General features: G+C 34.7%; 2 protein-coding genes and 1 long non-coding RNA gene across 3 annotated transcripts; 1 reads left to right on the forward strand and 2 right to left on the reverse strand.

The window, feature by feature from the left end:
• The first annotated feature begins 644 nt into the window (after nt 1-644).
• Nucleotides 645-2329, forward strand: LOC106068466 (uncharacterized). The gene has a single exon (XM_013227831.2). The coding sequence runs from the start codon at nt 672-674 to the stop codon at nt 1728-1730; it is 1059 nt and encodes a 352-aa protein (XP_013083285.2). The 5' UTR covers nt 645-671; the 3' UTR covers nt 1731-2329.
• Nucleotides 2330-4388: 2059 nt separating this feature from the next.
• On the reverse strand, nt 4389-9052 carry LOC106068465 (RWD domain-containing protein 4-like). Its single transcript, XM_056007286.1, has 6 exons — nt 8850-9052; nt 7786-7866; nt 6892-7001; nt 6512-6557; nt 6162-6269; nt 4389-4708 (listed from the first exon to the last, which is right to left on the reverse strand). Exons 1-6 carry the CDS (start codon nt 8871-8873, stop codon nt 4517-4519), a joined length of 561 nt encoding a protein of 186 aa, XP_055863261.1. The 5' UTR covers nt 8874-9052; the 3' UTR covers nt 4389-4516.
• Nucleotides 9053-15451: 6399 nt separating this feature from the next.
• Nucleotides 15452-17420, reverse strand: LOC129922182 (uncharacterized). Its single transcript, XR_008774161.1, has 2 exons — nt 17077-17420; nt 15452-15604 (listed from the first exon to the last, which is right to left on the reverse strand). It is a non-coding gene; the product is annotated as an uncharacterized LOC129922182 (long non-coding RNA).
• Between the last annotated feature and the right edge of the window lie 3515 nt (nt 17421-20935).

The following is a 20935-nucleotide window of genomic DNA, read 5'->3' on the forward strand; positions in this document are numbered from 1 at the left end:
GAAAGAGCCATATATATGCTAGGACCTATTACTACAAGTGCTCCTTCTTCCCTAGTGCCATTAGACTTAGAGAATTGAATGGGCTGCCCTAATCAGCCAGAAAAAAAAAAAGACTTAGCAAAAGTTTGTGTTCCTGATTAACATAAATGACGACCAGAAAGCTCATGAAATGAGTAGCTTTGGTTGTGTTCGAGGAGAGAGTATATTATGAGCTGAAGTATTCTTTGGAAACATTTTTTTTCTTGCTAAATTATCATTAACATTATCAAAATCCTTTTTTAAAAAATCTAGATTCTGTATAGTTAGACCAAAATGTCAGAGTAAGCAAACAACAGTAAGAAATTATGTTCATTAAAATTCTCAAGAAATAGATTCAATGTACATGTACGCCTATATTTAACTTTCTAACAAATATTTAATAACAATTTAACAAACTTAAAATTTAACATTCGATAATATTTCATATGCGTTATATTCATGAAACCTTAGTAACTCTTATTGGTGCTGCTAATCAATAGCTGTTTAAGAGACAATGTATAAATCTTCATCATGAACTTATTTTTGGTATATACAATATGCTTATAAGAACATCAAAGCAACGTGTCTTCATTTAAGTATGTAAGCTTAATTTAAAGACGTATTACTTACAAAGACGCGAGCACTCGAAAAAAATGGCTCTCAATGTTAGCAAAAATATCACTGAAGGACAAAATGGCCTCCCATCTGCCAACTACAAAATTGTAAGCGACGAGCTCCTCGCTGTGGTGTCGGTGGTCATGAAAAGTGCCATGTATGACGGCATCAGTGGCTTCGGTTTACTGACCAACGCGGCCTGTCTGAAAGTTTTCTGGACCATGGGCTTCAAAAACACCATCAACGTGTCGTTCTTCGCCATCACCATCGCAGACATGGGTTGCCTTCTGTCTTTGCTGTGGATGGGCATCTGCTACAACCCTCTTTTCGCGGACTCTAATATCATCATCGATTCCCGCAGTGTTCAGTATCTAACTGGTGGCTGGCCCAAATTCTACTTCACTCGGGTCAGTGGAATGATTACGGCGTACTTGACCTTTGAAAGATATCTCTCCATGACTATACCTCTCAAGGTCAAGCTCCTTCTCACTCCGAGAAGGGTCAAGGCCATTCTCGTGACCTTATACATCTTCACGGCTCTGTGTGTAGTCCCCATCTACGTGCCTGCTCGTTTCACATGGAAATGGTTTCCAAGCAAAAATATGAGTCTGATCAGCACGGAGTTTGTGGCCAGCAAAGGAACTATTAACATCATTTCAAATTCATTAAATGTAGCGTTTTACAATGGATCGTTTGTCATTGTGGTCATTTGCACTGCTGTCCTCATTCTAAAACTAAATGAATCACGTGCGTGGAAAAAGAAGTCCACCATGCGGTCAGACAGACAAGAAGTGTCGAAAGAAACTCGTGCCTCTAGAAGAGTTGTCTTCGTTGCATTGTTGTATATCGTCTGCAACCTTCCCGGGTCACTGTGTTCCTTCTGCATGGCGGCCTTCCCAGAATTCAATGCCGGTGAATCTCAACAAAATTTGTTCTTTTTCTATGCGGCGTTTGTTCATATAATCGAGGCAATCAATGCATCGTGCAACATTTTTATCTACCAGAAAACCAGCAAGAAATTCTGTCATGTATTTTTACAGACTTTTACACATCGTCCAAACAATTGCAAACGTAGACAACAAAAAGTGCAAAACTAAAGAAGCAAATCTGAAATATGCAGGTCGGTGGCCCGTTTAACCAAAGCTCAGTCTTAGATGGAACTAGTCTCACATATAAGTTTCGTGCAATAAATGTGGTGAAACTACAAATGAATATTTGATCACTAAGACGACTTAACTTTTCTAGAGATGTGAAATTGTTAGTAATGTTTTTTCATTGAAAAACAAAGCCCGCGGAAACAATTCAACAAGATAATCAAACATAAACCATGCAGTTTGGAATCATGACGGCATTGTGGATTCAATATATATATATATATTGTTATAACCTTGCCATACACACCGCCATCCAAGATAGTGTAGAAATTGCGCACTATTAGAGACTAGACAGAGAAGAATATTGATATTAGTAAAAGACGAAAACAAGTTCCGCCCAAGTCTAGAGATCATGATGTTGCTCTGTTCAAGGCAGACGTTGGTTTTTTTGTATGTGTGATGTCCTAATGTAAATAAATATCGTTGCCTCGTTGAATTGCCTCCCTTAAGTTATTACATTGGTGTCTGAAAGGGGGATTATAGGTTGACTCAACAAGAGGGGGTAGGATTCGATCTCAATGGCATCCTTGAAACAAATAGACCAAATCTTAGTTAACGAGCTTAAGCAGGAACTTCGTTACCGATGTCTGAAGCTTGGTGGTAGCAATGAGGAGATTACAACTCGTCTTCGGCAAGCCCTGATCAATGAAGAAGATCCTGAGACCTACATATTTGAAATTGAGCCGGAGATCGTTGAGCTCATTGGCAAGATACAGGAAGATATTGATGCAAATGCGTTAACAAATTTGATCCTGGTAGGTCCTTGTTTTGTTACCTTTTTTTTTAAACTGTAATTTGAAAGTCATCATAACAAGGTCATGGTCGCTTCCAATGTCAGCTCCAGGAAAACTTCTTGTTTTGGCCGTATGGATGCTTGCCTTAAAACGCTGTTGCACCATGATATAGTCGATTTGGTTTTGGTGCTCTCCGTTACGACTGTGTCATGTGGTTATACGCGATTTTTTTGTGGCATGAAGAGATTGTTGTATTTCCCAAATTCTAATAGCCGTTGACCTCGTTCATTAGTTGAGAGGTTACTGTATCTTCCACATGTCCCTTTCCAGGTTTGGTAGCAGTCGCTTCATACTATGGCATTCTAGTCTCCTTGTACAACAAGGATGTCCTTTTTCGGGACCTTATTGACTTTTTCCTGTAATTGTTCATAAAACTCTTCTACTGCCTCGTCCTCATATGTTGATGTAGGAGCGTAGGCTTGAATGATGGTGATGTTGATGGATGATGCCTTTAAACGTATGGAGATGAGTCGACTGGATATATAATTACCAATAATTAATAAACGAATTGAGTATTTTTGTTTATTGATTTATGTTTTTACAATAAATAATTGTTTAAAGTATCAACTTGGTCGGAGATGGCGTGAGGGAGGAATAGCGTTGACAATTATTTAAAGGGGACTAAACCCAACAAATTTAGCCACATATGTGAATACTGAAGCATTAGTTTCCCTAGTAGCTATTAAATAAAAAAAAAAAAAAAAATTACAAGTAATTAATTGTCTAATTGGTTACTTTTTAAAAATTGATATATGTCTAGTCTATGTCAAAGAACAATTGTGCGAAGTTTCAGCTTGACCCGAGAATGGGTGTGGGAGAAATAATGTCGCGCAAACACACTTTACCAGACAGACCGATAGACAGAATGACTTGATAGAAGCCTTTTAAAAAAATCTCTGTATTTTATTTTTGTTGTCAATTGTTCTCAGATATAGAGGTTTAACTCACAACTGAAGGAAATAGCGATTGAAAAACAAAACCAGTCTACTGTTCAAGAATCATCTATAAAACACATTTGTAGGGCCTGCTATTAGAGCTTGGTTTGAGCTAGAAAATAAATTGAAGGATTGAACAAAAGAAAGACTTAATAATTTAATGTCTATATTTATCTTAATATTTAAAGTTCTGGCTAGTATTAACTCTTTCTCTCCGTAATTATTTACCACATTCTGGTGGAATCAACGTTGGTATCGTTAGTTAGGAGAGAAAGAGTTAATGAACTAAAAAACAACCCACCATTATACAATTAAAATGATCTGTAATGAAAATAAAGATTTAATCCAAAATTATTGAATTTTAGTGAATCTAATCATTTCAGCTTTGTTAGAATCACCATTTAAAGTATTGTCTTGGCTAAAGTATTTGCAAACAAGGGGAGAGGGGGTGTATAATGAAGCAAAGAAGATCTGTGTGTTTAATTAATAGTTAAGAAAGTTTCCATAGGCCAATAAAGGGTAGGAATGTGAAAAGATAATATAAAGTCATCACACCTTTTTAGAAAACTGAAACTCCGTAGGCACCAGCTGGGAAGAGGCTGTGGAAGTCGCCTACGACTGACCTCTGCGGAGAGAGAGCTTGATGAACGGCACTGGAGGAACTCAGGTCTAAGTAAGTCTAATAAACGTATCTGTCTGGAATGGGGGGGATGTACCCAACAAACACAAGGCACAAACCAGGCTGGTACACATTCATTATGTACAATCGTGTTTAAAAATGTTAGTACAAAACCCATTGAATTGTTGTACTCAAAATGATCTTTTTTTTTTTTTGATGAGCCCACAGAAAAAAAAAAAACAAGTAAAAAGGAAAACAAAAAATTGACATATTTAATGACATATTTAATCATAAAAATTATTTTTTTTGACTACACATAATGAAGACTAAACAAGACAGGACACAAAAAACAAGACACTACAAGCAAAGACACTCAGGACACTATGAATCTGGTTTGTTTCCTGTCTGTGCTAAATGTTTTATAATGTCTACCCAATCCCATCCTCTGGGCCGGTCAGTAGTTGCCCCAAAACGGTCAAACAATCTTCTTTTCTGAGACTTGGTCATTTGCTCTTTCTTCTCCTTTTTCTGAGGGGCGTCTTCAGGGTCTTCCTCAACAGCTGGAGCCTGTTGCTGGAAGGTAAGAAATTCACTGTGAAACATTAAGGTCTTGACAACATTCATCTCTATGTTAAAGACTTTCATTAATTAAGTTCTATTGATGTGGCTATGTCTCTAGAAGTTGATGTTTTATCCCCAATAGAAAGAGTGTAAGTGTTGAGAACAAATACAAAGAGTTTCAAGATGAAATTTCAGAGATGAAAACTTTTTTTTGTTGATAGTCAAGGCTGCGGAGCACTTAGCCATAAAGATTATAATTCTAGATTAATCAGCAGGGTTTTTCTTGTTACTGTTGCTCAAAAAAATGTTCTGTACCAGTATAAAATTTGGGTGTATTTTTTTCAATTCAAGGTTTAAATTTGAGACAAACAGATAAACCAAGCTATTAAAAATCCAGTATTTGTAACTAAAAGTCAATGTTGGTTTGTTTCAAAACTTTTATTGTAGCTATAAGTTTAAAAAAAATCCATTTTCAATAGGCCCATATTAAAAAGATCATAATTTCAAATAATCTTTCAAGCATTAGGCTATCTAGTTAACAATTATTTTTTTTTATCTAGTAATGTATTAAATTGTAGGTGTATAAATAATTTTTAGATGCTATTTTTTTCAACATAATGACTCAGCATCAAATCAACTTAGAACAAAATGAAAATCAACTACCTAAATGAGCTGAGGTTTAAGTAATTTCCTCAAGTATTAAGATACAGCTGGAAAGTTTTATTTGCACTATTGCCAAGCAAAAAGCTACACTAACTAAATTCAGTGAGCACATGCTTTAAAGGAACAACATATTAGACATAAATGAATAGCAGCACCAGGGACCAAGTTTTTAAGAGAACAATGAAACAATGAACAGGGATGTTTACTTTTATTGACTGTTGGTCAACCACCATGTGGGCTATAAATAAATCAACATCTGGTATATATATCTAGATCTATCGTTACTGTTTTTTTTAGAATGCCTTTCTAAATTTTTACCAATCTTAATTTAATATAAACGTTATAATTTTTTTGTTCTACATCACAGAAGTATTTTAAATAAATTAGCATTCAGATTGGTATATCTTGAAAATCTATCTTATTTGTTTTTTTAAATGGCCAAAAATGAATTTCTAGTAATAGACATGTTTCAAATAACTTTTAAAAAAATTAACTTTTTTTGATATTTATAAAAAAAACAAACAAACGTGTATTTTCCAAAACACATACTCATGCACCTGTATATTCTACTGCATGAAAGGATAATGCTGTAATTTAACTATGAAAATGGATGGTGCAAGAACTTATAAAATACTAAAAATAGATAAAACAAATGATTACTGGTAACAACAACATTTATGAACAAAATGTTTTTATCTGGTAGCAATACTACTTATGTGACTGAAAAGAATAATGACAAGACTATCACTGTATTGGTGCTTAACTGTAACTATTTTATGAGTATTTAAAGCATTAGACTTACAGTTAACACTGCTGGGGCATTGGGTTGATCTGCTAACAATGTTTCCAAATTGTCTTTGACCCACTCAAACAATGAAAATGTCATAGACATTCCCAAAAGTTCTTCGGCCTGGATGAAAAAAATAATTATACAATAATTAAGCATTATAGCAATTTTGTGTTTACATAGAATATAACAGAACAGTACACCAACTAGGAGAGAAAATAATGAGAGGTCAACACTACGTCATCTTGAGGGTAGAGATAAAAGGAACAAAATGGTCAACAGGATTCTCCTGACACTGAAAAATTTCAAGAGCAAGGGACAGAGTGAATGAGCTATATGTAATACTGCGCTGGAGCCACACTTACCTGATGGGTCAAGCCTGTCTTTACAGTTTCTTTCACTACTGGGACTCTGGGGAATGCGTAACATAAATATTAGGAATCTGTTTTGTTTTGATAGAGTTTGCAGTAGATAATACATTTATGATAATAAAGTGTTGTTTTAAATAGAATAAACTAAAGAATGTTCAGGCAGAAGATGACAGTGTAACTACTTCATTTACAACCCTAACCCTAACATAAATATTAGGAATCTGTTTTGTTTTGATAGAGTTTGCAGTAGATAATACATTTATGATAATAAAGTGTTGTTTTAAATAGAATAAAATAAAGAATGTTCAGGCAGAAGATGACAGTGTAACTACTTCATTTACTAAATGTTCACATTACACTGAATCCCTGCTTACACGTGTCTGTTATAAAAAAGTTCCATGTTTATCACAGGGAGTTCTTCTGGATAGTTTGGGGGCCAGGATATTTCAACCAGGAAACATTTGTAGCTGCCCTCCTCACCAAACTTAAGAAGAAACAATGAAATATGTAAAATAAAAAAAATTAGGATTTAATAAGTTAATTAAAAAAAAATATACTATACTGTAATTATAATTTTTTTTTCTTCAAAAGAACATTTACCACTATTACTTGAGCAATTTGTTTTTTCTGAGTCAATTACCACAAAATATTTAAACTATGTATGTGCAGTAAGCTGACAAAAAATTTTTCCCTTTCATAACTTGCGGTCTATAGGACAGATGATGTAAAGGTCATCTGTCTCTGTGCCCATGAACTTAACAAGGGTGTCATGTGGCCAGCATAACAACTAACCACCCTCACTTTTCCCCAGCTAATGTCAGGTATTCATTAGGGCTGGGTGGACTCAAATGCACCTTAAAAAAGATACTTAAATTAAAAATCCCAGTCTTCACCAGGATTCAAACTCAGGACCCTCTGGTTTGGAAGTCTATTGCTTTACCACTCAGCCACCGCCCCTCCTAAGCTGACTAAAACGTGCAGAAATGATTTTTAAAATCTTTGCTTTGTTTTATGTTTGTTTCATTCATCACTCATTCTCAATGAGACCTAAACTTGAGCCAAAAAAAAACATCAATGACTTCAATGATAACCTCAATATATCTTGATTGTTATTACAAACTAATTCTAAGCTGTACAAATAGATATTTAATAAATAAAAAAAGCTGTATTTTAAATTCAGTAACCAAAAAAATAATTTTAACAAAGTATCAATCTATAATACTGATTTTCTTGTTAAATAGGTATAGAATCTATCAAATCAAATTTACCTTATATTGAAAGACTGTATCACTAATCTGTTTAAAGGCACTATCTCCATCATATATAGACTTTAAGACTTCTAACTCTTCCTTTAGATAATAGAAAAAAGGAACCTTGAATCAATAATTTACTTTTATTTAACATGTAAAGCTAAACTTATCTTTAAAAACTAATAAACAAGTAAAGTCTTGTAAAAACGTGTTCAACTTTGTCCACCATGAGAAAAACTGTTGAATGTTCTATTAGATACTAATATTAATATAGATCAAGATTCTAGTCTTATAGAATACTCTAGATCTAGGCCAATCTAGGAATCTAGGGCATTCTTGACCTAGATAACTAGATGCTAGGGCAGCGGTTCTCAACCTTTTAAGCTCGGCGACCCTTTTTACAATATACCACTCTGCTGCGACCCCCCCCCCCCCCCCCCCCAATAGACACACACAGCAATAGAAGAATAGACAATAATAATCCTTATTTTTGATGGTCTTAGGCGACCCCTGGCAAATCGTCAATCGACTCCCAAGGGGGTCGCAACCCACAGGTTGAGAACCCCTAGATTTAGATTAATAAATTGTAAACTTGATTTAGAATTTAGATCTAGTAGATTCTAGCCTAGAAATCTAATAGATAATCTTGAATTATACTTGAATCATGATTAGAATAAATTAGATTCAGTCAATTTACTATTTAGATCTAATCTAGATCATGAAAAAATTGATGTCATGACATAGTTAGTTAACTATGACCAAAGTATCTACTAACTCAATAACTGATGATTAACAATCATTACCTCCATTAATAATAAATGATTTTTGTTAAATTAATACTAGATTCTAGATCTAGACCCTAATACTTAGTAATACTTAATCATTAAATAATTAGATCTATAATTAATAATACTAGCAATCATTCAGTCACGATCATCTTAAACTAAAAAGTTAAAACAGTACTAGATCTAAGTACTAAGTAGATCTAGTAAGTTACCCGGCCTCTACGACTACGGACTAGTAAGTTAAGTATCCGACTACGTACGATCTAGATCTAGTCTCAGAAAATTTAGATTAATTACCTGCTGAGCCTCATTTATAGACATAATTATAAGTTAGAAACGCCGGCTTCTATTACCCTATATTGTATATTTAATAACAGTGCTGTTATGGAAATAAATCGTGAAGTAATTGCAAAACAATTTAACAGTAAATGTTCTGAGTTAGAGTTGTTTACATTTTACAACATGGTGGCAGCCATATTGACTTATAAAAACATAAATCGCGACATTGGCTTATTTCGTGTATAGTAAGTAGAGTCACTATTGCGGAACAGCATGTTTGCGGAAAAGCTCGTCGAAATTAGGCTAGTTAAAGTCTACTTTATTTTAAAATTTTCTGCTAAACTACTGTAACGGTACTGCGCACGGTCCATTTTTCTACATTTCCAATATACAGGTTTTCCTTTCACCACATAGGATTAATTTTAACTCAATGTTGACAGGTGTGGAATCGTCCATTATTTTTCACGTACCAGGAGAACCGCATAGGTTAGTTTATGGAAGGCATATCAAACTCATTATAAAGGTGTATGGGCCACATAAAAACTTTCTATGACCTGAAGGGCCGCAGCTAAAAAAAAATTGGAAAACATAGCCGTAATTCCTACTAGTTTTATGTAAAGTAGAATACAATAGAATTCAATAATTAACAGAATACCTGTCCCTTATCTTATCTTATATAATACAGACGTTACTTCAAAAAAGAAGATGATTACGTCCTACGCGTCATGCATTTAGTCATGCATATTAACCAATGACTTAAATTCTGCCAAGTCACTGGTTTTCCTGGCTAGCTCAGGCAACCCATTCCATGCTCTAATAGCACTAGGGAAGAAGGAGTATTTGTACAAATTTGTCCTAGCATATGGGACGAGGAATGTGCCTTTATCTTTGTGTCTTTCAGAGTATTTTATTAAATTTTGTTTTTGTATTTGAAGATTATGGTTCAGTGTTTTATGTATGATTGCTACTTTACTTTTGAGCCTTCTGTCCTGAAGGCTTTCTAAATTTAGTGATTTTACTAAAGGTGTTACTCTAGTCAAATGTGAATATTCGTTTGTTATGAATCTCACTGCTCTATTTTGTGTCTGTTCCAGTTTCTTAATGTTTTCTTGAGTTGAGGGGTCCCAAACGGAGGATGCATATTCTATTATTGGCCTAACCAAGGTTAAGTAACATTTTAGTTTTATGTTCTTATTTGATTTATAGAAATTTCTTTTAATAAATCCTAATGCTTTGTTTGATTTTTTTGTAGTTTCATCAATATGTGGATTCCATGATAGTTTTTCATTTATTATAACACCTAGGTATTTTGCGTTTTTAGTCTGTGATACTGGTTTGCCATGAATAAGATAAGTGGAATTAATTTGTTTTAGTTTTTTTGTTACTCTTAACAACTGACATTTTTCTGGGTGGAAAGACATGCTCCAATTTGATTCCCATTTCTGTAATTCATCTAATTCTCTTTGTAAAATATCTGTGTCTTGTGTTGTTTTTATTGTTCTATATATTATGCAATCGTCTGCAAATAATCTGACTTTTGTTCCTGAACTAATGCAATTTGGTAAATCATTTATGTAAATTAAAAATAGTAGTGGACCCAAGACTGTACCTTGAGGTACACCTGAGTTTACTGTTATCGGTGTTGATTTAGAGCCATTTATTATTACAGTTTGTTCTCTCCCTATCAGAAAGTCTTTAATCCACTGATGCAGTGGACCATTAATGCCGAAATATTTTAATTTTTTAAGCAAACTATGGTGGTGAACTTTGTCAAAAGCCTTAGAAAAATCTAGTAAGATAGCATCTATTTGTTCACTATTATCTAAACCTTTTGAAAAATCATCAATTAGTCCTATTAGTTGTGTTTGGCTAAATTTGCAGTACTATTTTGCTTAGTATATATTACTATGATTACGCATTATTTTCGTTGTCCTGATGCTTGACATATTTTCTCGGATACAGGTTTATTAATGTCATGTTGAAGTTTGTTTGCCAATGACACTTTCATCACTGCTGAAAAAATTTAGATCAGATAATCAAATTCGTGTCCAATGTCATCCAGAATCATTGAAAATGGGCGATAATTTAAGCCACGAATAAAACTGGTCTTAGCACAAGTTGGAACTGGAACTGTAAATACTTTGCGCATAATGATTCTTGGTGAATGATGCACTAAAAATTACACATTAAAAATTAGCATCAGTCTCTCTTATTTTTGCAAACATCTTTGCATCAACACCATTACTAACCCCCAATCTTGGTTGTTGAGCCATCCGTTGCTAGACTTGTTAGCTTTACCAAAGATAAATTGTACTGCCAAATCACCTCCTGTAATTTCTCAAAATAGCCTCGCTTGTTATGGTGTTAAGCCTTTTTTTTTTTATTTTTGTTTTTTATTTTACCTGAGAATTATAGTGGTGACTGTTAAACGCTTAATAATTTAACGTACATTATTTTGATAATTCTTAAGGTGACTAAGCGGGCCGCATGCAGCCCGCGAACGCGATGCTTGACATGCCTAGTTTAAGGGATTTTACCAATCTAGTTATATAAGTATTTATTTGTGATATTTTTACAAGTTTATATATCTTAGTCATTTGCCTATGGTTTAGTTTGGATCCCCAAAAATTCGATCTATTCGTCAAACTAAATTTAATAGCATTAAGTTTTAGGCTATAATTTTATTTAGTGTAACTAATTCTAGACTCACTGGGCCCTATATGTCAAAACGACTGAGAATAACAACATATTAATTTTCAATGCCACAGACCACAAGAACTGACAGATCAACAGCAAAAAAGTGGATAGAAGAATAATCAGAGATGGAGGGGAAGCCTGGATGGTAAAGTTGCAAGGGCGCTTGGCTGCCTACACGTCAAAACTCGTCTTTCTTCCATACTGACCGGGTCCAAAGAGATGGAATTAAACCATCACAGTTTGGGGTCAGATATATATGGCTGCAGGAGTTTGTCAGAAAGCACACGTATTTTTGTGCAGAATTTGTTTTCTATCAAGTACACTTTAATTTACGGTCTAATAATGTCAGTTTAATTTAAAATGAGAACTGAAAAATGCAAAAGATATATAAGGAAAAAGATGCTTCCAGCACAGTTTCTAATCTTAATTTTAAGCAAATGACACGAAACGCACAAGCGCAACATATAGTCCATTCGGCTTAAGGCTTATTCTTAGAACCGTACTGAGGCACATAATATCAGTACAGCACCAGTAGCTGCCGCTGTGTCCTCAAAAGTCACAGTTGAACGCTCGTCATTATCTTTTGACAAGCTCCTAACTTTGCTTTATAAATGTCCTCCATACAGACCTTTCGCTACCTATGGTCATTCTGTTTTTTTTTTTTCAGTCACTCTATATAGCTACTCTTTTTGAAAACTAGTCTAAAACATAGCGTTAATGAATAAGCCTTAAAGCGAATTAAATAATTCTAACTCTTTTTGTAAACTAAAATCTAGACCTGACTTCAAGACTAAAATTAAGCCTAAGCCTAGCGCTAACTATTTATATATATTCTAGATGTTTGTCCTTGAGACGATGACGTAACCAGGGTATCGCACAATTCATCACTTAAAATGTTTCTCCTCACAAAAAAAGTGCTTGCAACTATTGTGATAATTACTAAAGCTTGTTTTCATAGACGGGGAAAACTTTATGCAAGCCACACCACTTGAAATTTGCAGAGATTGTTAACTAAGTCAGTTCCACTTGTATCTCTGGGTACTTGACACATCGGCCGCAGCTGGATTTTTGAAACGACTGACGATCATTATCGCATGGTCCAGACTGAACACATTGTCTCATAGATTTTGTTGATGAAAATTCAATGAAGCCACAAAGGCTCGTTTTCATTTGACTCGACAACTTTTCTAATAACTCTTGCTGTCAACCATACTTGTGGCACCATCAGTAGTAACTCCTATTAATTCCTCTTAAGAAAGAGAAAGATCTTATGTGATGGTCCCATGCAAGCTCCTCATAGCTACTAACAGCTGTTTGTAATGCGAATAACTACCAAAATTTTGAGCGTGATCAGATATGTAAGTAGACTCGTCAGTGGCAATATAAAAAAAAAAAGAATCGGAATCTGGTTTGTCTGTTAGTTTTGAAAGGAAATATTTATCCATATCTTTCACTCGCCATGTAGGCTAATTGTATTAAGATTGACAGCTCCAACGGCATTCTTTTCAAGACTCATTTCTTCCATCATAGCTATCAAGCACCTTTTTTGCATTCGCTGTCGAAAAATGGTTTCATGTCTCCAATGTAAACAACTCAGTAGCTAGCCCTACAGCCGACTCATTTTCTTGTCGCTTTTTCGTAAATAGTCTTATCAATCCTCCACTCTGGGTGTAATCAAACAATGGGCTTTGTTGCGCTTATGCGTTTCGTTTCTTTGATTTAAAACTAGAATTATAAATTGTGCCGGAAGCACCTTTTTCCTTATATATCTTTTGCATTTTTTAGTTCTCTTTTTAACCAACTGAAGAGGTTTTGGGGTCAGACGCGGAAACCGGTGTTATACTTTTTTTTAGATTCATAATGCTTAAAAAAACATACGTACGAAATTTTAGACATATATTCTTTGTAATTATTTAGATATAAGCAATTTAATGTGAGTTTTAGGGACTATTAAATTTCACAATCTCGAAGCCATTCGAGATCAGTATTTCCCAGACAACCAAGGTCGATGACGTAGTTTAAGGGAAATTAGGTCAAATTTTTCAGTTTATGGCTTAGCGTATTTCCCTATTCCTTTTTACAGGAATGCTAGTTTCTAAAAACAAAGGCGACTAAAACACGCCAATTTATAAAAAGTGGATGTTAGAGTTGGGGAAATTAGGTCAAATCACGCAATTTATGGCTTTGCATGTTAGATCTACTGTTTGTCGGCTTATTCTTGATCTACTCAAGCGAACAGCGTTTCACCCCACGCAGTACCGCGAGCCTCAGTTCACATGTTTCGTTTTAGTCAAGTTACGCAATTTATGGCTTATGTTACTGCTTCAGGCTTATTCTAGTTCTAGATCTACTGCTTTTGATCAAGAGCAGAGTTCTTTTCTCAGATCATTAATGATGTACAAAGTAGACCTAAATTTAGATCTAAATCCAATTAGATGAAGTCTAGATCTAGTAGTAGTATTGGATATTTAGAGATAAGACCTATCTATTTAGACTGATCCGATCGAGGTGCTGGGCCTAGATCTAGAAAAACAAAGTTTAAAATTATATACTCTATCTATACACTTAGTGATTATTAACCTATAGTCGTCCCTAAATAGGCCCAATATGGGAAAAAAAACAATTATTACAATGTGAATGTTGAGCTCATTCATTGTAGTTATTGTAGTATACGATTATATTTAGTTTGAATCTAGAGTCACAACCCCGTACAACACTAGGCAAATAGCTTTAACTTAAACCTTAACTTAGACTTAAAAGTAGTCTGATTTAGATCTACTAGTAAAAAAAGTACTAGATCTAAATTTCTAAAAACTAATCTATAAGGCAAAAATTAGACCTAGATCTACCAATTCTATAATATTATTAATATACGAAATATGGATTTTATTACACTCGTATTTAAATATATTCGTACCGTATATTCGGGCCTATATACTTACATAGTTCTATAAATATATATCTAAAGATTTAAGAGTTTTCATTTATCTCACGCTTGACTCATTTGTTGATTGGAATAGAATCATTAGATTATTAGATAGTTAAGTTAGCAAGTTAATCTGTAACTGTAGGTAACAAAGTTTTAAATTGTGTTTAGACTATAAATGAAAGAGATTATCCTACTGGAGAAGGAGTTGTCGTTTTTTTCTTTTCTCTGGGAAGTCAGGGAAGTGGAAAATAAATTATAGTATCAATATAATGTTAAGTAATGCATATAGGCTACTGTTGATGTAATTATGCAACTCATTTTATTAAATTTTAGTAACCCAATTATTGCCAGTTAATCACTGAATATATATAGTTTTTTTATTGTTATTAAAAAATGCAGAGCTATTCATTATTTAAAGTGTTTAATAAATAAGGCTGGCAGTCGAGCCGAAAGATTAATGAGAAATGCAGTATTTTCCATGGCTACGCAGCCCCAGCTGCTAACTAGATATTTTGCCGCGTCCAGCGAAGACATAACCATATTCAGCTGGTGGTCAATTTAAATGTTCTTTACGACGTCTACGTCTTCCCTCATCAGTGGATTTTCTTTTGGCCTCTAATATGTATTCCACGTTGCAATTTCTAATAAATAGCATCATTCAAAGAATGAGATCCAACTTATTTTTAAAAAATGTAACCCCTTTACAGATCAAGTCATCATTGCAATGGACATTCAGATCTGCATTAACATAAAAATGATCAAAATTTGAATAGGTTTCGAAACGCAGAAAGTTGTGTGGTTTGCATTCCGAACTGTCTTCTCTGTGGTCTCAGGTTCAAACATTGACCACTGCCATTAACTAACATCCTGCTGGAGTTTTGGGCTATGACTTAATAATATTAAATCCTGATTCGAAACTTTGTCTAAACCTAGCAAGTGAAAAGGAACATACTAAAATAATGTTGTGTGTATAATGAGAAGAACTCTATTAAAATGTGATTTTGTATTTACATTTATTGGTATTTATTATATAAAATAAAATTGTAGAATGTTTCTGTGATTTGTTTCACAGGGAATATTGTATTTCCAAAATGATGAAAGATCCATCTAGTAAACTTGTCTGTATGCCACATGTCATATATGTTTTCTGTAAAATAGATTTTAAAAAATTTATTTATTAACATTTATACTTAATTATGTATACATATATAGAACTAGTGGTTATATATATATATATATATATATATATATATATTATATATGTTATACTGATTATCTGATCTAACATCAACATCTAACTCTTATTGTTCTTAATAATAATAAATTACTCTACTCTAGGTCTAGGCAATCTAATATATATAAGACCAGGGCCGGTCTTAAGCCACTGCAACCTATGCGGTCGCAGTGGGCCCTGCACTTTCATAGGCTTCGTGCTAATTCTAGGTGTAATAGTTAAATTGCAATATATATATATATATCGGTATATATAAAACCTGGAAATCTCATAAAAATCTCCTGAAAAATAGACAAAATTGTGGGTGTCATTCATTCCGAAAAAGCTAATCCTACGCGCGATAAACGAAATAAGACATTGTCAGCTTTCATGTACTAAAATGTAATAATCAGGCAAATTTTCACTTTAATCAGAAGTTTCCATACTTTATTTACTTTAATAGAGTGACTGGCATTTTAATATGCCATAGGTTGCAAAGTTCGTAAAGTAAAGTTAATTTGATCGTAATCTTGTACTTAGTAAAGATTTAATAAAATTCAAAGTCAAATTTTTTTAAAATACGAAATCTTAATTTTCACTTATTATCTTTATTCCCACCCAGACTAGGCCCCGCGCAATCAGTTTCACATAGGGCCCCGCAATTGTTAGGACCGGCCCTGTTTAAGTTTAAGACTTAAAGAAATGTCACATGTGTTTTGCATTCCGAACTGTCTTCTCTGTGGTCTCAGGTTCAAACATTGACCACTGCCATTAACTAACATCCTGCTGGAGTTTTGGGCTATGACTTAATAATATTAAATCCTGTGTTTAGTAAAAATCTGTATTTTATATTACCAATATAAATGATGACTTATTTTTTTTTTAGATCTAAAGTTTAGCCTTATTAATAAGTATAGTAAGGGCTAGTAAAGAGTATAAATATATTCTATATAGATTTAGCTTAGGCTTTAGGTTTAGTCCTTGACTATTATAATATTATATTTATATCTATGAATAATCTTTATGCTATTGCTAGGACACTACTCACTAGGTCTTACTATTACAAACTATTACCAAAAAATGTTGGCGACTGGGCTTAGGCTTAACATAGAGGCTAGTCTAGATTACTCTAGATCTACTTAAATGACTTAATTAGTTAAATCTACTAGTTTATAAACTATTAGTTAGTATTACTAGTACTACTAGTAAGTAGTATTACTACAATTAGTACAATAATACAAGTCAAGTATTTATAAACTCTAGATCTAGTGAGTGACTAGTAAAAGTGTTAGAAAAGAAGGCCTAGCTAGAATTAGAGATATAGAAAATAATATAGATAGATCTAACCATTTAGTTTTGTTATAACTATTAGACTTTAGACTTAGTATAGTCTAAGTATAGTATACCTAGACCTAGTCCTAGATGATCTACTAGTACTTGATGATACTAGAGACTACTACTAGAGTAGACTAGGTCTAGAGTCACTCTAGAGTCTAGATCTGAGTAGTAGATCTAGTGCTAGTGATAATCATAGACATAATCTAGTGACTAGTCCTATTATTATAATCTATCTATAATTATATTAATTCAATAGTCTGCTCTAGAATATATTTTGAAAAAGTAGAAGAGTTCTCTTCATGGCATTTTGGTGCATCCCATGATAAGAATCATTCAAAATTGTTGGACAGCTAGATTTAGATAAATTTATCATCTGAATTGCTATCAATAACGTATCCAGCCATGTCTATTTTTATTTACATTTTCTCAGTCCATTACAATACGTCACTTCCGGTTTCGGCCATTGAAGCTGATTTTCAAATCTCGTTATTTTTTACACTTTCAAATTACTTTTTCTAATATAAATACGCTTTTCTAAAATCTCAAATTTTTAGGAACTAACTTTGATGCTATCTACTATCTAAATCAATCGCTATCTCAATTTCGAAAAAAACCTCTTCAGTTGGTCTTTAAACTGACATTATTAGGCTATAATTTTAAGTGTGCCTGATGGAGAAAAGAAATTCTGCAAAAAAATACGGCTAGTTGGGATAAAACCGATAGAGGTTATCAGACCTGCCTACCGTTACGCAAAATGCGTATTCGTTACGCAAAATCTCCCAAAAATGACCGTCAGTACGCAAATACGCATTGAACCCGTCGCGTTACGCTTTTCGTATCCTTTTTTCCCCCCTCTCTTGACTAGCTTACGAGCGGTCACGGAGGTCACGCTAAGCCGTTTTGTTGGCCGGGGGGGGGGGGGGGGGGGACAGAAAAGGTGGGGGAACACATTGTGTCCAGATCTATACGTTGATTGGTTCTTAAAAGCAATTAGATTTAGTCTAGAAATGAAGAACGCGAGAGTGAGGGAGTGGCGGGTTGGTACCGTCAGTTAGCTGATACACCAACGTGACTTTTTTTTTGTAAGTTCATTAGTAGAAATTAATTACGTTGAATCCCTGATTCCCGTATTCATTTGTATAGAAAAAAATATCGAAGTGCTATCGATTCAAAACACATTGAGTGACATTGTAGATATCTAGTCTAGATCTGGATTCTAGATCTAGAAAGCTTGTTATACAGGAATAGATCTAGCTAGTCATTACGTTAGTCATGATTCTCTACATTAGGCTACTCAACAATCTAGATCCAATTTAGTTGTAGTATGATTTAGATTGATTAGATCTAGATCGATAACATCTACTACCATCTAGTCTGGATCTAGACTAGATTCTTAGTCTTAGTATAGAATAGATCAAGGATGAAGGTAGGCTTACGAAAGTTTGGAGTAGACCTACGTTTGTAGCGGATCCACGGCATCGGTAACACTCTCGAGCCCAGATCTAGGTCTGGAGTAGATTATATTCATTATATAGACATAGATCTAGTCTAGATATCATCTCTGTTGTCGTATTGATCTAGATTTAGATTGTAGATTTAATCATGACATCTAGATCTAATATTATATATATATATATATATATGACAAAATAGTGGATCTCGTAAGTGTTACGCATTCTGGTTCCAAAATACGCATTTTGACCATCAGCGTTACGCATTTGGATTTTTTTTTGGTAGGCAGGTCTGGGTTATAGAAAGAAAAGACCTGAAACAAGCGACTGAAACTACAAATATATAGTACTTTATTTCACGAGTCTTTTGTATATTTTTTTAGGACTAGCTTACTTCATGTACCCGGCATTTTCCGATACACAATTGTTGTGATTTTTTAAACTTTTAATGATTTTTTAAAAGGTGTTTTTAAAAAGGTGTTACTGTAATAAATTGTGAATATATATAATCATAATCTATATAATCATAAATATTCAAGTTGAATTCGAATTGTAACTATAGAATCAGTATAGATCTAGGTTATTTATATAGTAGAAATAGAATCTAAGATAATCAGAATTTACTATAGACTTTAGGCAGTCTAGATCTAGAATTTCAGACTTCGTCTTGATTTTAGGCTAGATTTCAGTCTAGTATGCAATATAAACCTATACATATACGTGGACCTCACCAAGGCTTTTGACACGGTCAATGGTTTATGGAGGATTTTGGCCAGGCTCGGATACCCAACTACACTCCTATCCATTCTCAAGCAGTTTCATGTGGGACAGATTAGACACAATGGTGACAGATCGCTCCGCATGCCTACAAAAATCAGTGTCTACCAGGCGGTGGTTTTCTCTACTCTTCTGTATGGCTTTGAGACATGGACACTATACAGGAAACATCTAAGACTTCTTGAGCGCTTCCACCAAAGATGCTTACGCTCCATCATGGACATACGGTGGCAAGACCGCACTACAAACAGCGATGTCCTTGCGAACGTCGGTATGGACAGTATAGAGGGACTTCTTTTGGTCCGACAGTTGCACTGGGCAGGGCACGTATCCCGTATGGGAGACGAACGTATGCCCAAGGCAGTCTTTTTTGGTGAGCTAAAAGGTGGTTGACGTAACAGAGGCGCCTCACGGAAACGCTTCAAAGACCAGCTTAGGCGTCAACTTTCCTTTGCTGACATAGAAGAGAGCACCTGGTTGCATGCGGCCTCAGAACGAGACAGCTGGAGATCACTCACGAAGGCCACGGGATACACATTTGAGACGGCGAAAAGAAAATCTAAATCGACCGCCTGTGGACAATGGTTATGTGGCAAAATATGTAGGTCACAGCTGGGACTGCGCAGCCACGGGAAATACTGCATTCCTCACTAATCTTGGGACTCGAAGACTAGACTTATTATTAATAATGAAATAATTGAAAAAACATCTATTTACATATTTATATACATACTGTGGTCGTATAGTGTTATGTCATATCCGCTATCTGCCCGAGGCATGCATTTGTTCCCTCCAACTGGAGTTTACATCTCTTCTTACTCCCCTATCAAACTCATATGACCTTCTACCTGTGTAGTCATCTCTTCTTTCATCACAGCCAGACCTAGGCCTGCGCCTCCTATCCGAACTCGCAATCTTCTGTTCATACTGTTCTGCTCTATTCCAACAGTCTCTAGCGACGTGCCCATGTTTGTGGCAATTAAAACAAAATTATGTCTTTTCTAAGTTTTGTTTCTCTTCTTGTTGCCATACCTACTTCTCCAACTTCTAACCTGGTTGTCAGTAGCGGCTCTGACACCTGCTACATTCCCGAGTAAAACATCTCTAGATAACCTCGGCATGGCTACCCCTTCACAATACCCTGTGTACAATGGCGATCGTAGGAACACTTTGCATGCTCCGAACCTCTTAACTGCGCCGTCTGCCAATCTGACTGATTTGATATAGCCTAAATAATCCTTACATTTAACTAATCCCCCTCGAACCGCGAGTGTACTGCTAGCTGTGTCCCGGATCACATTTACCTGTTTATTATTTATCATGCTCGAATATAATTTAAATCTATCTTCCCCACAATCAACGTAGTTAATTTCTTCATCAAGTTCACTATGTCCACTATCACGATTCCTACCTTGGATGCTCCTTACAAAATTAACCCTATCCGGTGGCCGATTATCCCTCTCTTGTCTACGAATTCCTTGATTACCTCCCCTGTCACTGGTGCTACTATTGCACTGTGCATTCCTGTTCCTATGTAGACATCTACACTGGTATGCCTTATGCCCCTTTTTCTCAGTTAAAACACGTTACTTCACCATGGTTTCTGTCACCCGTTTCAAATCTATCACTTCTCCTATCATAACTTTCTCTGCCATTGTTTTTATTTCCCCAGGATCTATCATTTATTAAGGCTTTTTAA

Source organism: Biomphalaria glabrata, chromosome 12, assembly GCF_947242115.1.
Source record: "Biomphalaria glabrata chromosome 12, xgBioGlab47.1, whole genome shotgun sequence".
Lineage (NCBI taxonomy): Eukaryota > Metazoa > Mollusca > Gastropoda > Planorbidae > Biomphalaria > Biomphalaria glabrata.